We start from the raw sequence: 18,490 nt of genomic DNA on the forward strand, positions 1-18,490 counted from the left end.
CAGATCTTCATATTCAGTTCATTTCTTTTCATTTACAGTCAGAAATATTATTGCACTTCAGGGTTTGTTTTTAGCACACAGTCACATGTTGATCGTGTCGCCTATCCTTATGGCAGAATGTTTCTGTTGGAAGTTATTGAACTGTTTATTTTTTAACTCTATGGATACTGAGATCTATTACAAACTCTTCCTGTTATAAATATCTTTTGTTGGAACTAGATTAAACTGGTGGCACTATTTTAAAAAGCGTCCTTGCTTTACTTTTAGCAAGAGCATCCAGCTTCTGCATCGTGGTGAAGTCTGGCCCTCGACTGGACCTTACCTTGGTTGTAGAAGTATTTCAGGTAGTATCTGGCTCCCAGGTCAATGTGTTCAATGTCGTGATTATTCATCAGATGTTGGTCGAACGCCCGAGTTCCTCCACGAAACTCCAACACTGAGATGCTCGCGTTGGTGCGGTGGGTGCTGAGCGGCGGATCGCTGAAGGATGTGTCTGCTGCAGCACCGCAGGTGGAGGTGTTGGCCCGAGTCAGGCCCAGCCTCCTTTCCATCTCCCCTCCAATCTCATTATGAAAGAACGGACAGCTGCTCACCAGAAAGTTGTTTTTGTCACGTTCATCAGGGCTTAAAGCATCAAACACATCACATCCAGAGGTGGAGACGTTCCTTCTGTGCTGGAGGTCTGCTTGGGGGACGAAGCCGCTGCTGAAGTTGAAGAGGACACTCTGACTATCATAATGAGAAAAGCATTTGTAAGAGATTGCGCTGGGTCTTGTGTCCCTGTTTGTCCTCTGATTCCTTAGTCTGCTGAAGATCGATGTCTCCGGCTTTGTTTTCTGAACATGCGACACATAAACCGAAGCGTTCACATAGTTGGGTACATAGATGACATCCCCATGAGCAATGCGAGCGGCAGTCTGCAGACTGGGCGACAGTGCAGCACGAAGCTGTGCAGGTTCTGGGAACGGAGGCGGTGCGCTGGGCACCTGCTGCTTCAGCCTCCAGGAAGGAGTCTCAGTGGATTGTGACAAACTTTGGCGGTCCAGTGTCGAAGTGCTGCAGCACTTTCGCCTCAGACTTGCGTCTGTGTTTGGGTTGATGGCAGCAGGGTCCATGTCTTCAGCTCCGACATCACTGATCGTCACCTCACTGTTGCTTCTCTTCATCCTTGCCAAACTCCTGCTGGTGGAAGGACTCGGGCGAACTGGGAATGTAGTCTCTGACCTGGGCTGGGGGTCCAGGCTCTTGTTGGAATGGGGAGGTTGACTCAGAAAGCTCAAGTTCAGACCCTCCTGAGCATCCCTCCTCTGAGACAAGTCGGACATTCGGGCCCTGACCCCCATCTTTGGTACAACAGGAGCTCCCTGAACGACCGGAGGTCCCATAGTCCCGATCCTTGGAAAGTCTAAGAAACACTGCTGTTAGTCTAGTCCAGAAGGACCCTGAACCACTGCCAGGACTCAGACCCGAAGTTCATGACTCCTGTGAGATCTAATAGGTCCACAGTCTGATTAGGATCAGAGACAGGAAGTACATCCTGGACTCACCATCCACAGCGATCTGAAACAAGAAAAGGTTGTCATGCACTCCTGTTGAGGTGAATCACCTGTTTACCTGTGCTACAAGTACAGGTGTGAACATGCGCTAGTCAATCCCAGCTGCTCATTCGCCTGTAGGTGTGACGCATCTGTTCGGCTGAAAAACATGAAGCGTCATGCCTGAGAATTTAAAACACAAACGTGGCAGACAGACCAGCTCTGGTATGGGGAAGAGCCACAGGACAAACCTGTGCCCAGACGTGAACTAGATGTTATAACCCAGTTATTACTTTATTAATGCGAGAAGCAACAAAACACACCTGAAGTCCACCACGTTACCATGAGAAGGCAGTGTGTGTGTGTGTGTGTGTGTGTGTGTGTGGTATTTCCAGCAGCTGTCTCCGTCATGTTCAGCAGTAACAGCTGAAGGCTTCAGATATCTGTATGTGGACAAATGTACTCTCAACTGCATACACTGCTCTGTGTGTACTGCATACTGTATACGCTGTACTGTGTTTGGAGCCGGTCTGACGTCAGGTCATAACCTTGAACATTACATTTCTGACATAAAGCTAAAAGCAGACATTGGAAAAATAAACACGGAACAATGCTGCATGCCTGTATGTTTGAGCACATGCAAACAGATGTGGAGTTCTGTGAAACGTCCCAACACTGTGTGATCACATCGGCAGAGTAAACGCTTTGCAGACAGTCATACAAACTGCAGTTTTCACTTTGGTCAGTTTGGGATCAAGTATCCATCTACCCTGGTGTTAGGAAGTTTTACCTGAAGAATAAAACATAACATGAAATATATTAAAAAGTGATCCTGTTTGACTGTAACTGAATTCAGTTCAGCTTTAAGTTTATAAGATAAAGATGAGATAAACCTTTATTAGTCCCACACGTGGGAAATCATGTCATATAGTATCTTATTCTTATTATCATATCCTATTTCATTGCTTTTCTTAATTTTTGCTACTGTAACTTTGCACTGTCCACTTTCTGCTGTGACACAACAATTTTCCCACGTGTAGGACTAATAAAGGTTATCGTATCTTTTCTTAAAATACAAGTTAGAGCAGTAACCCCCCCCCCCCCCCAAAAAAAACCCCTAATAGAATAGAATAAGATAAAATAATATAGTATACACAATAGATATATAGTACAATTGATATGTCACATGACAACAGAAGTCTCAGGGTGCTTTGTATTGAAAGGTTAGATGATCTATTTTGGTGCTTTTAAGTGTTTCTTTAATCTTAGTTTCCTGACTACAATCATCAGAACCCCTCAGGACGGCACAGCCAGTGCCCTGGTCCCTCCCTGAATCATCATCAGTGCAATCAGGAGGTGAATGCTGTAGTTCCAAAGACACCACCACCCAGCTGAAGTTTCACATTCATTCAGGAAACTCCTTTTATTGACCTGGCTTCATTTGCCTGTAAAAAATAAGACTATGAAACAAAGCAGCCAGCAAGAGTACAGGAGAGACGATCATGTGTTTAAATGCAGGAAAAGTAGTGTACTAATTCCTGAGGCCAAGTGGGATCTTTACAGATGTTTCTGTCTGAGAACATCTGTAAAGGCGGATCTTCGTTCAAGGGAAATGATGTTGAAGAAGCTGCAGTCATAAGGAGCAGCAGACTGTGGTGCATTGTGGAAAACTGTTGTCAACAGTCGGCCATCTGCAGATGACAGAAATGCCGTAGTTGGGTCATGAAAAGTGAGTCTGAGGAGTTTATAACATCGGCGTGATTGCCTCTTCCTGTCTCCTGACCCAGTCATCTCAGCTGATTACTGGATTACATCACTTCCTGTTCATAGGGCAAAGAGGTCTCTGAGGAATCTGCTTCCTGTTGGCGGAGGGTGGAGTGAGGTGGGGAGGGTGGGGGGTGATCTTATCTTCAAATTAAGGACAAAGACACAGATTTCAAGAAGCCTGTCCTGCTCGTCATCAAGTTTGCAACTGTCTGCAACACGCCTGTGACATGTATATGCTTTGTGTGAGGTTTCCAGCACATTGACCAGGACATGTCCTTCAACGCACATATTAAACAAATATGTAAGACTGCGTTCTTCCATTTGCGCAACATCTCTAAAGTTAGAAATATCCTGTCTCAGAGTGACGCTGAAAAACTGAACATAACAGAATTGAATTCTGTTATCTGTTACCACACCCAGAAATGTTGTATCAGAAACTTACTACTTCAACATTATTTATCAGCAATTCTGCTCCAGCATCTTTTTTACAATTTCCAAATAACATAAATGTAGTTTTATTCAAATTTAGTGAAAACTTGTTTCTGTCAAACCTTGTTTTCAGTTTTGTGTTCCAAAAGCTGATGTGAATTATCTCCAGCACAAAAAAATCTTTGAATCATCTGCAAATAAAATAAACTGTAATATATCAGATGTTTTTATATATCATTGATGCACAGGTTAAATAAGCTTTGGACCCAATGCTGACCCCTGTGGAACTCCACAAACAATGTCCAGGCACTCTGATATTCACCAAGCCTCACAAATTGTTGCCTGTCTCTCAAATAACTCCTGACCCACTCCTCTAATGCTGTAGTGCTCCAGTTTATAAGGTAATATTTCATGATTGATTGTGTCAAAAGCTTCTTGTAGGTCAATGAAAACTCAGACTGTGCATTGTCTTTGATCTGTTTTATTAGTGATATGTTCAGTTAGTTCCATTAATGCCATGGATGTTGATCTATTTGGTCTGAAACCATACTGACTTTCCATTATTATTTTATGTTTATCTATTAATTTGTCAAGTCTATTAATAAAACCTTTTCCAGTATTTGTGAGAATTGTGAGAGTAGAGAAACAGGCCTGTAATGTGAATTGGTGTCAATCTCCATTTTTAAACAGTGGTATTACTTTAGCAGTTTTCATTTGTGTTGGGAACGCACCAGTTTGTAGAGGCAAATTGCAAATGTATGTTAAGGGTTTGGAGCATCGATCAAAGTCTGTAGAGTTTTCAGTTTGTGATTTCCCAACAACATGATTTCCTTTTTTTCCACCACCGTTAAAAACACTGACTGAGGATTAGGCCGGGGGAATATGGCCAGAAATATTTATCACAATATATATTTGAAAATGTGCGATAACGATATAACTGACGCGAGACAAAATACTTTACCACTCCACAACTTTATTAGTGCAAAAAACCCATCAATGTATTTTCACTTAAACAAGCAGCTGTTTTTTATGTGCATTAAAGTTATTTAAAATTTTTACCCATATTCTATCGCCATATTTCATTTTCTAACCATTGCCTAACATTACACCGGTGTTACCGTGAACGTTTGATATGGCCCAGCCCTAGTTGAGGATTACGTTCAATGAGCTTAGTTTCTTTCTCTGCACAGTTTCTTGTGTTCTGTCAGCCAAGTCTGGCCCAACACTTACAAAGAATTTGTTGAACTCATTAACCACATCGCTCATCATTATTAGTCAAATATGAAGGATAATGTAACTGCCTAGAACTATTTTAATAACAATATTTCATGTTTTCCAAATCCCTTTACTGTTATTTTTATTCATATTTAATAATTTCTCAATTTTACATGACCTCAAAATACTAGTTAGTTTATTTTTATACCTCTTGTTCTTATTTTCAACTTCTCTACTTCTGTACTTTATAAATCACCTCACTGCTCAGCAGTACTTCGTTACCTCACTGCTCAGCAGTACTTTGTTTCGGAGAGGGAAATTTTACCTTCTCGAGGACCGAGGATCCAGGGCTCTTCCAGTGTTCTGACTCTCGGATCAGACCCGGACGTCGTGTCAGTCGGTTCCGGTTTGTTTCCCGGTCCAGTCACACTGACACGGACGACACGGACCTCTTGTGCGGGTCCTGGTCTTGGTTCGGTCTCGTTAAACTCTCAGCTGTGTCTGGTCGGACGCTTCAGCTCAGCCAGGCTGGCGATGCGTTTAAGTGATGCTCGGATTCTTTACAGCCAGCCCGGCTGATGCCTTCAGAGGACGTTAATAAACGTGGGAATTTTCTTCACTTGTCTGTCTTTCATTGAGCTGAAAATAAATAAAGTGAAATAGCCCACTGTTCGTTCTGCGGGCGGCTTTCAAAGGTTGTAAACCTTTTGGGGATTCCTAACCTGGATGATCGAGCATGCATGAAGACGATTTGATAAAAACGTCACACACTGCAGTTTTAATTTATTTGGATCCACGTTAAATACACAGTTTTTTTCTCATTACAATATTGATATTACAATATCTCTTGACAAATATTAACATGAGATGAACAGAGATGAAGATCAGACTTCATCAATAACTTCACTAACTCAGTGCTTCAATTTAATACTGTCAAATTATTACTGTGCAGTTTATACTGCTTAACTTTTATTATTGTAATATTAGTAGTATTACTTCAATGTCATTTCATTGCTTACCAAACGTGTAACTCAAGTCATTTCTCATAATGTATGTCAGGATGTGAACCCTTTAAACTTTAATTCTAATCAAGTCACCACATTTCTTTCAATAAAACTCTTAAATCTGGAGTTTAGTCAAATAATTTATCTGGAAATCACAGATGGTGACGCTCTGAGGACTCTATGAAGACGATCAATGTGAATATCAAAGATCTTTTAACCTGTTAAACTTTTTTTAATGTCTCTAATGAATACATACAAAGAATATTCATTGTACAGATTCATGTTTAAGAAATAAATACTGAAAGTAATCCTGCAGCACCTCCATCAGGACAAAAGAGAAAATAATTAAGACAAAGTTGAAGAGCTGTGGAGTTTCAGTCTGACTGAAGCTTTTCTGCCACTCAGACCAGAACTGCACAAAAGAGTTCACTGATAGTTTCACAGTTAGTCCAAGAGAAAGACGACATTTCCAGTTAAACCAGTATTCTAATGAGAAAGGAGAGAGCAGCTCCTAACGCCAAACCCAGAGAGAGGAAGAACGCCATGATGGCTCCAGCTGTTTCTGCTTCATGAGGAAGAACGTTCCTGTTAAAAACCAGAATATTGACATATTATATTATATTATATTATATTATATTATATATTGGAGTACTGTAATTAATTATTATCAGGAAGTCCTAAAAACTCCCTGAAAAGCCTTCAGTTAATCCAAAATTGTTAAGGTAAAATATATATTCTTAGTGCCTATTTTCTGTTTCTATTTTTTATGTAGGCTAGTATATTAAAGAGGCCACTTTTCAGTCATAAAATGTGTTAAAGGTCACAAAGTGGGGAGCAAGACTGGAATACTGTGCAAGACAGGAAAATGCTGCAGCAAGAGTCCTGACAGGGACTAGAAAGAGAGCAGATTTCTCCTTCATTGGCTTCCTGTTAAATCCAGAATCCAAAATCCTGCTCCTCACATACAAGGTCTTAAATAATCAGGCCCCATCTTATCTTAATGGTAAATGGACTGATTCTTATATAGCACTTTTCTACTCTCCCATAGTACTCAAAGCACTGTATACAACATACCACATTCACTCAATCACACCCATTCTCACAAGCACTGACTCTAAACTGAGTGCTTTTCTAACGACATTTACACACATTCACACTCCGATGGATGCATCTGAAGGCAACTTGGGGTTAGTATCTTGCCCAAGGACACTTGGCATGCAGACTGGAGGAGCCAGGGATCAAACCACCAACCTCAGTAGGTGACCTGCTCTACCTCCTGAGCCACAGCCACCAAAGTTAATGACCTTGTAGTACCATATCACCCTATTAGAGCACTTCGCTCTCGCTCTGCAGGCCTACTTGTTGTTCCTCGAGTATTTAAATGGGAGGCAGAGCCTTCAGTTTTCAGGCCCCTCTTCTGTGGAACCAGCTTCCAGTTTGGATTCAGGAGACAGACACTATCTCTACTTTTAAGCTTCAAACTTTCCTTTTTGCTAAAGCATATAGTTAGGGCTGGACCAGGTGACCCTGAATCCTCCCTTAGTTATGCTGCAATAGACGTAGGCTGCCGGGGATTCCCATGATGCACTGGGTGTTTCTTCTTCACTCACTATGTGTTAATCGACCTCTCTGCATCCACAGCATGTCTTTTATCCTGTCTTCCTTCTCTCACCCCAACCAATCACAGGAGATGGCCCCGCCCCTCCCTGAGCCTGGTTCTGCCGGAGGTTTCTTCCTGTTAAAAGGGAGTTTTTCCTTCCCACTGTCGCCAAAGTGCTGCTCATAGGGGCTCATATGATTGTTGGGTTTTTCTCTGTATCTTTTATTGTCGGGTCTACCTTACAATGTAAAGCACCTTGAGGTGACTGTGTGATTTGGCGCTGTATAGATAAACTGAATTGAATCCGAGATGTTTCCAAACCAGCTGAGAGGTACTGTCTCTTCAGCGTGTCTGAGGTCTGCCTCGGCGTCTCCTCCCATAGGGACTCCTCAGCTGACTCTCCTTATGGAGGTGCAGCTCTCACCCCATCTCTGAGGCTGAGCCCAGACACCTTCAGAGGAATATCATTTCTATTGCTTGTATTCTCCACGTCACTACTCACGGCACCTCCTCCCTAATCCTGAGTGGACCCACAACGCTTTTCAACTTTTAAGTCTGTATGTTTTACATCGCAGCTAGTTTTAGACAAAGGCCCCGTTTTCAGAAACCATAAAATAATTAGAAAAATTAACATAATTTTACATTTAAAGATTGATTTTAACACTGTTTTTAATTTCAGTGTCTGTTCAATAATGGGAAAAAAAGTAATTTAAATTTAATTTTTAAATACAAGAATACTCTTGTTGTTTGAAATATCAATAAAATTACAAAAACAGTCTGAAATGTATTTTCTTTATGAGCATACAACATCTGTATTGGTAAATGGGCAGAAGGTAATTTCCCAGATGGTGTATCTTTTATAACCCTAACTGGTAAAATTACAGAAAAAAATACAAATAGAAATGAATAATCTATATTATTTTTAAGATTCCCACAAATCTAGGGGCGGGGCTTATCCCAGCTACCACAGGGCAAGAGGCGGGGACTGTGCCAAAGAGACCGTGCTGCTTGAAATATGAAATAAATATTAAATGCCTGTGAAATTTTAGTCTTGCATTACTAAAAATATACTTAGTATTATTTTATGTTATTTTAATTATAACTTAAAAAAGAAGTTTGTTAGACTATAAATGTTGAAATATAACTTAAGTTTACTATAAAAATATCAATAAGCAGTAAAAAGATTAATTAAGGAACCTTTTTGGTTCAGATTTTGGTTTTGAAGAGAAACAAAGGTGCAGGCAGGCACTCTGTACTGCAGTTAACTTTAAAATCAGCTGTTGTTGATTATGGGACATTTTACGAGGATACAGTGTGGAGGGGAAAACTTTTTTTGAATAGCCAGGGAGTAAAATGTACCATTTATAGTCTGTAATGGATGAAGGATGGCAAAGGAACCTTACAAGACCAGCCGGTGTTCAGATTCGGATAATCTCTGTGAACATGTGAACTTTATAAAATTGTTTTAGAAGCTCCAATAATAAATTCTGAGAGAGGACAAAGGAGCATTTACACTCTGCAGCAGGCACATATACACATGTATACGTGTATGAAGTACAGAGAACAACGCTGTTCTGGGAGGTGCTGAATAATAAGTGACTGCTGAGATGAAAACAGTTCTCTGGAAAGCTTTTAATGCTTCTCTCATCATTCTGTTGCCCCTCCATCTTTGTTTCATCTGGCCAAAAATCTGCTTCAAAGCTGTGCGGGCTCTGTTGTAGGTGTAGTCTGACCTTCCTGTTTCTGAACGTATCCAGTAATTTGCACCTTGTTATAAACACTCCATAAATGCATGAACTGTTAATGTATGCTATGCTATGTCTTCTGATCATACTGCCTAAGGGAAGCATGTTTAACCACCGAGGACCTGGCGTCTACATATTTGGAAATCCCATTTTGAGTTGTCTAGATCAAAATACTAGATTTTGCTCTACAAGGGCCTGATATCCTCTGCTCAGAAACTACATCAGGTAAAAAGATAATTCTTTGTTTTTATATTCATCAGGTTGCAATCAGCCCAAATAGCAAAGAGAAATTAAGAATGCATGCCATTAATGAGTTCGGGTCTTAGGAGGATAATGTAAACAGAATTGGTCCTAGCACTGAACCCTGTGGAACTCCATAATTAACCTCAGTGTGTGAAGAGGACTCTCCATTTACATGCACAAACTGGAGTCTATTAGATAGATATGATACAAACCACTGCAGCACAGTACCTGTAATACCTACAGCGTGCTCTAATTGCTCTAATAGGATATTATGGTCATAAAGCACTGGACCACTCTTGCTGCTAGTGGGTGCACAGGAAGCTGTGTTGGACTCAACTGTAATATACTTAATACTTAAAATGAGCTCCACAGAGAAAATCAAGGCTAACATTAACATGATGGGGTGTTTGCTGTGTGCAGGTTTCTTACCTTGGACCATAACACATGCAGAGGCTTGCCAGGTACCCGTTACTGAAGGCAAAGAGGATCATGAAGAGGATAAAGAAGCAGTCGTGATAGAAAACGACTGGCAGGTGGGCACGAGGGTGAACATTGCACAGCATGAAGAGAGGGATGAAGACCAGGCGACACCCGATGGATGCAGGAAGTATCACACTGTCTTTTCCTGGCTGGAAAAAAAAGAATACTATCAGCTCACATGTCTTTCAGTTTAACTGGAATATATAGAGCACCATCTACAACAAAGTGCTTTATGATAAACTGAATACTCTCATTAAAGACTGGTACCAATAATGACATTATTTGAATATAGACTGGAATCATAAAGTAAAAAGGGAAGACTTGAAAATGGTAACACATGACTTTGAGTTTCAACGGGTTAACAAAGGACCAACTATGTAAATATGGGCAGAGACTGTTCTGAGGTCAGGGAAACATGTAACAAGCACAACATGACAGGTGTTTGTTTATTACACTGAGAAATAATGTGGTAACTGATGTTATTAGCAAAGGAAACACTAAAGAAATGTAGCATAATTTAAAGATCTTAATAAGGAATTCCAATGTAACTGATCATCACATGTTATATATGTGAGCAAATCTGATTAAAGAATCAAGTATAGTGGAAACAAGATTTAATAGCTATTTTACTGATTCTGTTAAAGCTTTGACTTTTAACTGTTTTGTCACGGCTGGCGGAGTGAGCCGTGTGGTGTGGAGGAAAGGGAGGACCCAAAATGCAGCAGTGACTGATGATACGAGTGATGTTTATTTACAAAGTGACAATGGCAGAAACAAGCAGTGAGGCATGACAAAACAACTGAAGAAACCTAAACTGGGAGAACTAAATGACAAACCTGAGACCATACAAAAGGGGTGCGGGGCAGAGAGACGCAGAGACAGGAACACCATAGAACGCAGACGAGCCGACAATGAACACAGACCGACACCCACTAAATATACACACACAAGGTAATCAGGTAATCACACACAGGAGGGAAGAACAGCTGAACCTAATACACATGAGGACCGGAGGACACAAGCTGAACACAATGACAACAGACACAGACCTTCAAAATAGAATAGGAAATCCAGAACATGAGCCTTCAAAGTAAAGCAGGAACACACAGACTGATTTACAACACAACACGGGGACATGAACAGAGCACCAAGGACAGACACAGGTAGGGCTGAATACACACACCAAACTACAGGTTCAACCCTAAACCAATACAAAATCAGAATAAACACAAAGCACAAAAATGAACTTCAAGGAAACACAAAACGCTGGGCCAAAATGACCCAGGACCATGACATGTTTAGGCTCAAACTATTCTGTTACTCCTCCTCTTGGCTCTCGGAGGAGTTGGATGCGTCTTCCACCCTCTCCCTCCCTTAGCTTCCCTTCTATGCTTCTATGTCCTTGTCTCGTCTCGTCTGACTTTAAATCTGAGAGAGCATCTCATTCTTGCTCTTGTTCTCTAAACGAATGTTTCCCAGATTTCATCTGGGAAACATTCGTTTAGAGGAGCTCATGGCTCTTAAAAGAGAGATACACCTGGAGACCAGTGATGGACATTAGAATGACTGAAAAATCGATGCAGTTTGTTCTCCCTAGACCACATACTAACATCTCTCATGCGGCTATACCCCCACCCCCGACGGCACCAACTGCTTGAAGGTTGACGCCAAGAGGAACAACAATATTCTTCCAAGAGACACGAGAATGAACAGACTCTCTGCCCTATTCCTCAAGGTCACCTGCGTAGGCTGCGCACTGTTGATCTTTGCCTAACAGGCGAAAGGACACTTTCTCAGGCTGAACTCAGGACACACATCCCGACATGCACACATGCACACTGATACTGATACGCACTCACCACCCTCCCTCCCTTCCCCCCGATCCAACGCCTCCTCCCATACTTACTTCCCACCCGATGGAGACAGCGGCTCTGAGGCGGGATGAGGTTGCAGCGTCCATGACCCACTGTGTACATTGTGTACTATTATTACTGGTATTAAAATGGCAGAATCTCCCAAGTCAGTAAAAGTTAAAAGGTCATTTAAAACCCTAACCCTAAGCATAGGTTCCACCACAGCATGTTTGAAGTCAGCAGGGACACACCCAGACTGAAGACTGCTATTGACAGCAAACACATACCCACAGATGTCAAAAACATCTTTCAGTAAACGAGATGGAACAATATCCAGAGTACATCTGTGGGTTTCAGGTGGTTGACTGCTTCACTCAGTAATGAAAAGGACACAGGTGTCAGGTTTCCTGCGTCATTGACCCAGTGTTCTCAGTTTTGTCATGTTCAGTTTATTTTGCCACATGTTGTTCTCACTTCCTGTTTTTCCTGTCAGCTCGTCTCATGTGTCGTTAGCCAGATTATGTTCAGCTGTGTACCCACCGGTCTCTCATTAGCATCCTCATCAGTCTGTGTATTTAAGTCTTCTGTTTCCACTCGTTCACCGTCGTGTCATTGATGTTGTCGCTGTTAGGTTGTTGTATGTTCAGTTCCTTCAGCCAGCCAGCCAGCCATTTCCTGCTTCAGTTCTGTTCGTTCATTTCGGTCAGCAATAAACACCAGCCTTCACCTACCAGTGAGTCCAGCGTTTGGGTCCTAGTGATGTGCGATACCACTGATTTCCTTTCTGATCCGATTCCAAGTATTCAGGGTGGTATCGACGATACTGATCCGATACCGATACTTTGTACAAAAACTTACTTTATTTATTGTATCTCAAAATATAGCGTCATCATGATTACAGGACATCATATTACTTGTTCTTATCACTTAATAATGCAGAATTCATCATATAGAAATAAAGAATCTGAAGTTGTGCCTATTTGAACATGTTGCCTGCCTGCAGCACTAAAGGATTCAGTGAGAGACGTCTGTCTCGCCCTAGCAGCACCTGTCCCTGTCCTCCTCTTCAGTTCGCCTCAACATAAGCTCGTCATATTCTGTGATCTGATTTACTGTGAGGTGTTTCACGAGGTTAGTGGTGTTGCCACAACACCTCACTGTCTTTCCACATGTATTGCAAACCACATCTCGGCTGTTTGTGGAGGTAAAATACATCTGTACATAACTCCAATTACACTCAGCCATTGTTGTGAGTGCGCACGCCAGGGGCTGGACACAGTTATACAGCTGTATTTTGCACATGACTATGAAAGGCAGAAGAGGAAGTAATTCCTTCCAATGTTGACAATCCGAATGATATAGTTTCTTTCCACTGTGTTCCTGTTAATGATAAACTACAAATTTACCCTAAATTACTAAACTATTTTAAATCAAATCAAATCAAATCAAATCACTTTTATTGTCACATCACATGTGCAGGTACACTGGTACAGCACATGTGAGTGAAATTCTTGTGTGCAAGCTTCACAAGCAACAGAGTTGTGCAAAAATACAATAATGTAAAACAAGAAAAATATTAGAATGGCTAAATCTGAGACTAATAAATATATGTACAATATATAATAGTATATGCATTACTGGATGTGTATACTAAATATGTTTTTCTACATGTGGGTGTGTGTATATACACATATTTTACAAATTAAATAGAGTAAAAATAAAATAAATATATAAAAAATATACAGAGTTGAGACATGTGCAAAACAGTGGCATTACTGTACAGTATGGAGTGCATAATGTTAAAGTTCCAGTAGTGAAGCTGAGGTGTCTATGAAGTGTTCAGCAGTCTGATGGCCTGGTGGAAGAAGCTGTCTCTCAGTCTGCTGGTACGGGACCGGATGCTGCAGAACCTCCTTCCTGATGGAAGTAGTCTGAACAGTTTATGGCTGGGGTGACTGGAGTCCTTGATGATCCTCCCCGCTTTCCTCAGGCAGCGCTTCCTGTAGATGTCTTGGAGGGAGGGAAGCTCACCTCCAATTATCCGTTCAGAGCACCGCACTACTCGCTGGAGAGCTTTGCAGTTGTAGGCGGTGCTGTTGCCATACCAGGTGGTGATGCATCCAGTGAGGATGCTCTCAATGGCACAGTGATAGAAGGTCCTGAGGATGCGGGGGCTCATGCCGAATCTTTTCAGTCTCCTGAGAAAGAAGAGGCGCTGCTGCGCCTTCTTCACTGTTTTGTTTGTGTGTACTGACCACGTAAGATCCTCAGCCAGATGTACACCAAGGAAGCGGAAGCTGCTCACTCTCTCCACAGCAGCGCCGTTGATGGTGATGGGGGTGTGTACGTCTCTGCACCTCCGGAAGTCCACTATCAACTCCTTTGTCTTTGCGACGTTGAGGGTGAGATGGTTGTCTTGACACCAGTGGGTCAGGGCGCTGACCTCCTCCCTGTAAGCCGTCTCATCACCGTTGGTGATAAGACCCACCACTGTAGTGTCGTCCGCAAACTTCACAATGATGTTGGAGTTGTTAGTGGCTGTGCAGTTGTAGGTGTAGAGGAGAGGGCTCAGTACACACCCCTGTGGAGCACCAGTGTTCAGTGTGATGGGGGATGAGGTGATGCTGCCCAGTCTGACCACTTGGCGTCTGTCAGACAGGAAGCTAAGGATCCAGTTGCAGAGGGAGCTGCTCAGTCCTAGATCCTGCAGTTTCCTGTCCAGCTTCGAGGGAACGATGGCTTTTCTCTGCACCTGTTTCAGTTCCTCGGGTGGGGAAGTCTTCTGTTTCCACTCGTTCACCGTCGTGTCATTGATGTTGTCGCTGGTAGTTCCTTCAGCCAGCCAGCGAGCCATTTCCTGCTTCAGTTCTGTTCGTTCATTTCGGTCAGCAATAAACACCAGCCTTCACCTGTGAGTCCAGCGTTTGGGTCCTCCTTTCCTCACCCACACTGCAACCACTGACAACAGGCTCAAAGTGGTCACAAGCAACCAAGTTGGCATATAAACAGATGGGTCGGAAGGATAATATGAGACCTGATATCTGTGATCCCGTTAATAAAGAATTTCAATAAGTTTTCACATGTTGCTTTTGATGCTATGTGGGGAGCAGCAGTAGGGGGATTAAGAACTAAGTTAGTGATTAATACGAAGTCTGTGACTGTTATCAGACACGATCTTAGAGAAATATTTCGTTTTTGCTGCACTAATAGCCTTTTGATCATTTAACAATATAAATATTAAAACTAAATTTGCAATAAAATTTGTCTTGCATCTTAATACCAGTATAACGGTTTGTATAATTTTCGAGGTCTACAAATAAAGAACCAGATAATAGATTGCATTTATATAGCACTTTATGAGACCCTTTATGGACGTAGACTGGGTGGAAAGAGAAGGAAGCAATCTGTTAATGTTACGTAGATGGAAGTAGGCAGAACGGGTGAGATTATTGATGTGAGATTTATAGGAAAGTGAACTGTCTAGGATGACACCAAGGCTCTTAACCTGAGGAGAAGGGAAAACTGTGGAGTTATCGACAGTGAGTGAGTCAGAGTCAGTTTTTACAGGCTTACATACACACGCAGTTACTGTCCCTCCATTTAAAAAGGCAGAGGCGTCACGATGTGATTATTTTACGTGTAGTTGTTTTTTATTTCCTGTGTAATAATATTCATTTATTTGTATCCTGCTGTAACTTTACTGTATAAAGAGCTAACATCTCCAAAATGTCAGGAGTAGTTAGTCATTATAAGAAGTGTTTGTGAACTAAAACTCAAGAATGTGGGATCCTGTTTGTCCGTAATTTAAACAGCCCAGCGCTGCTCCAGACACAGGGAAAACCAATCCTGCAGGGAGACCTACCTCGGCACTTGTGCAGGTGAAGCCATAGGGAAGATTTGCTTCACCATATTTTCTAGTCTTTGGCTTAGAATGAAGTTGGTTTGGAAACATATTCAGCGATGCTTCATCTCCTGCTTTGCGTTTGTGTGGGCGCCCCATGCTAGCAGTGTCCAAGTGTTTTCTTTCCCCCCCCCTTTTCATACCGCGCCCCCCCTGCAATGGCTCTGCGCCTCCCCTAGGGGGCGGGCCCCACACTTTGCTTGATGACAGAACTCAAACTCACCCACATCAAGATGGCTGTTAAGCTCCGCCCACCCCAGTCACACAGGTTAAAGAGCAGGAAGCAGCTGACAGGAATGAAGTACTGGTCTGTAAATCAAACAATTATTTGAATGTTTGCGTGTATCAGTAGAACAAGGAAAAGGAAACGGGGGGCAAATTCACGCAGATAAACATGGAACAAAACACCACAGAAGAAGAAAGGTTAACATTAGCCGTCATTTCAACAGAAAACGAGGTATTGACCGACCCCAGGAACCTCCGTCACTGAGCGTGGATTTGGTGTCGGCAGTGACGGCGGGAAATGTGCCAATGGTTACAGTGAAGGTAAAACAGACTGACAGGGCCAAGATCCAGATCTGAGGGCCAAAGGTCAGAGGTCAGACATTCCCTTTAAAGAACAAACTACAGTTAATATTGATTATAGATTGTTTCTTGATCAGTTAAGTAATGTGTAGCTGACCTTCTTAAAGATTTTCAGCATGGAGACGTCCTGAGGCTTTGTCTGATCAGCTACTGCATCTTTACATAAACAACAGAATAAACAACAAAACAACGTAAATGATAGGATAAATAAAACACATGACAACAGAGCGCTGTAACTGTGATGCCAGATTAATGATTTAGCAATCTGCGTCAATCTCAAAGTGAGATTTTTCTGTGTGGTTCTCTTTTCACCTGATGAGTAACCACGGTAACAGAGTAGTGGGTTATGTTCAGAGCCAGTGAAAGCATTTCACAGACTCTTTTATGTTTTTAGTATGATGGAGGTTTTCTATCTGCAGCTTTTTCCAGAAAACAGTGAATGAAGCCCTGCTGGAAAGCTCCAGCAGCTCAGACTGACTGGAGTTCCATGCTCCAGACCTTACTATTTCTTTGACTGGAGAAAGCGGGTGCTCACAGGAATAGTTTTGTGTGAAAGAAGAGTGACATGCAGATTTATTATGTTTTGTATGTTTCAATTTGTTTTACCCCTCTGTGAAGCGCTGTCTTATAGTGGTGGAGGAGTTTGTGTGTCCCAGAGATCCCAGGGGCTATGTTGTTGGGGGGCTTTTGCTCCTTGGTAGGGTCACCCATAGCAAATCGGTCCTGGGTGAGTGACCAGACAAAGAGTGATTCAAAAGACTCTTATGTGTACATGATCAAGGGAACAGTTCTTCCTGCCCGGGATAGAGCTAGAGGGGCCACGCCTGGAGCCAGGCCTGAGGAAGGTGCCGAAGGGAAAGCACTTGGTGGCTGGGATAGCCCATGTAGCACGGCCAGGCACACCTGGGGAAGGGACATGGGGCCACCTGCAGGAGGTGCTGTAGCGGTCTGATGAATTGTGTGCCTGGTGGTGGCCATGGCAGAGACCCTGGTGATCCATGGCTACCGAGCCTGGCAATTGGGACATGGAACATCACCTCTCTGGTGGGGAAGGAACCTGAGCTAGTGTGTGAGATTGAGAGATACCAGCTAGATATAATCGGTCTAACCTCAATGCAATGAGCTGTCAACTGATCAACACCTGGTGGTGAGTTGGATCAGGTGGATGGGGGATAACGCTAGACAAACCCTGCACACCTAAACGTATAGTGATGGTGCACTGGGAATACCTAGCAGAAGCTCTGGTCTGCTAAATCTTCAACTCCCACCTGCTGCAGAGCTTTGACAGCATTCTGAGGGAGACTGGGGACATGAGGTCTGAATGGGCTGTGTTCAGTCTATCTGTGTCCTCCATTGCTGAGGCTGCTGAACTGAGCTGTGGCTGCAAGGTGGTTGGTGTCATTAGCCTGAAGAAGGAGCCCTATCGGGTTGGCCTGTTTAGCCTGTGGCACTCGACTGGTACCAGCAGACCAAGCAGAATGCAGATCAGGCAGTGGCTTAAGCAAAAACCATGGAAAAAGACTTGATTTTTTCCAGTTTGCCAGAAGTGATTCTGGACCAACTCCTCATGCTCTTGGGGATATTTGAGGGTGCATGGGAGTTTGTCTGACCACTTCGTATGTTTTTTGGACATAAGACCTGCATGCATCAGAGTGTTTGGGAGGTGCTTGGGGAGTACGGGGTGTGTAGCCTGTTGTTAAGAGCTATTCAGTACTTATACAACCGTTGGAAGAGCTTGGCAGGCAATAAGTTGGACTCCTTCCCAGTGTGTGTTGGACTCTGCCAGAGCTGGCCTTTGTCACCAATTCAGTTCATTTTTATGGACAGAATTTCTCGGCGTAGTAAAGCAGCAGAAGGCTTCAACTTTGGTGATTTCAGAAACTCACCTCTGCTTTTTGCAGATAACGTGGTTCTGTTTGCTTCATCAGGTGGTGGCCTCTAGCTCACACTGAAGCAGTTCACAGCTGAATGTGAAGCAACGGGAATGAAAATCAGCACCTCCAAGTGTGAGGCCATGGTGCCTAGTCCAGGTCAGAAAGAAGTTGCTGCCCTCAATGTAGGAGTAAGTATCTTTGAGTTTTGTTCATGAGCGAGATGAAAGGGGAATAGGAGATTGACAGATAGATATGGAGG

General features: G+C 42.7%; 2 protein-coding genes across 11 annotated transcripts in view; both read right to left on the reverse strand.

Annotated features, from left to right (window-relative positions):
* LOC147328718 (signal-induced proliferation-associated 1-like protein 2) overlaps positions 1–5,574 on the reverse strand; it is a 41,101-nt gene extending 35,527 nt beyond the window's left edge. For 3 of the 9 annotated variants that reach the window (XM_086297304.1, XM_086297303.1, XM_086297301.1), the window contains exons 1-2: positions 5,272–5,569; positions 323–1,560 (exon numbers count right to left, since the gene is read on the reverse strand). In XM_086297304.1, coding sequence (XP_086153430.1) covers positions 323–1,385 — 1,063 coding nt within the window. In that variant the 5' untranslated portion in view covers positions 1,386–1,560; positions 5,272–5,569. Of the gene's footprint in view, positions 1–322; positions 1,561–5,271 lie in introns of all 9 variants that reach the window. The other 6 variants (XM_086297302.1, XM_086297309.1, XM_086297308.1 and 3 more) reach the window with 4 other exon arrangements.
* A 138-nt stretch (positions 5,575–5,712) lies between these two features.
* Positions 5,713–18,490, reverse strand: part of LOC147328720 (equilibrative nucleoside transporter 1-like) — a 34,979-nt gene continuing 22,201 nt past the window's right edge. For both annotated transcript variants that reach the window (XM_086297323.1, XM_086297320.1), the window contains exons 9-13: positions 16,455–16,513; positions 16,242–16,350; positions 15,996–16,081; positions 9,968–10,167; positions 5,713–6,535 (exon numbers count right to left, since the gene is read on the reverse strand). In XM_086297323.1, coding sequence (XP_086153449.1) covers positions 6,424–6,535; positions 9,968–10,167; positions 15,996–16,081; positions 16,242–16,350; positions 16,455–16,513 — 566 coding nt within the window. In that variant the 3' untranslated portion in view covers positions 5,713–6,423. The remainder of the gene's footprint in view (positions 6,536–9,967; positions 10,168–15,995; positions 16,082–16,241; positions 16,351–16,454; positions 16,514–18,490) is intronic.

The sequence above is a fragment of the Aulonocara sp. 'chitande type north' Nkhata Bay genome, linkage group LG6 (genome assembly GCF_057382095.1).
Source record: "Aulonocara sp. 'chitande type north' Nkhata Bay isolate Kocher_YH1m ecotype deep benthic linkage group LG6, A_spYH_male_GT1.1, whole genome shotgun sequence".
In the NCBI taxonomy this organism is placed as follows: Eukaryota; Metazoa; Chordata; class Actinopteri; order Cichliformes; family Cichlidae; genus Aulonocara; species Aulonocara sp. 'chitande type north' Nkhata Bay.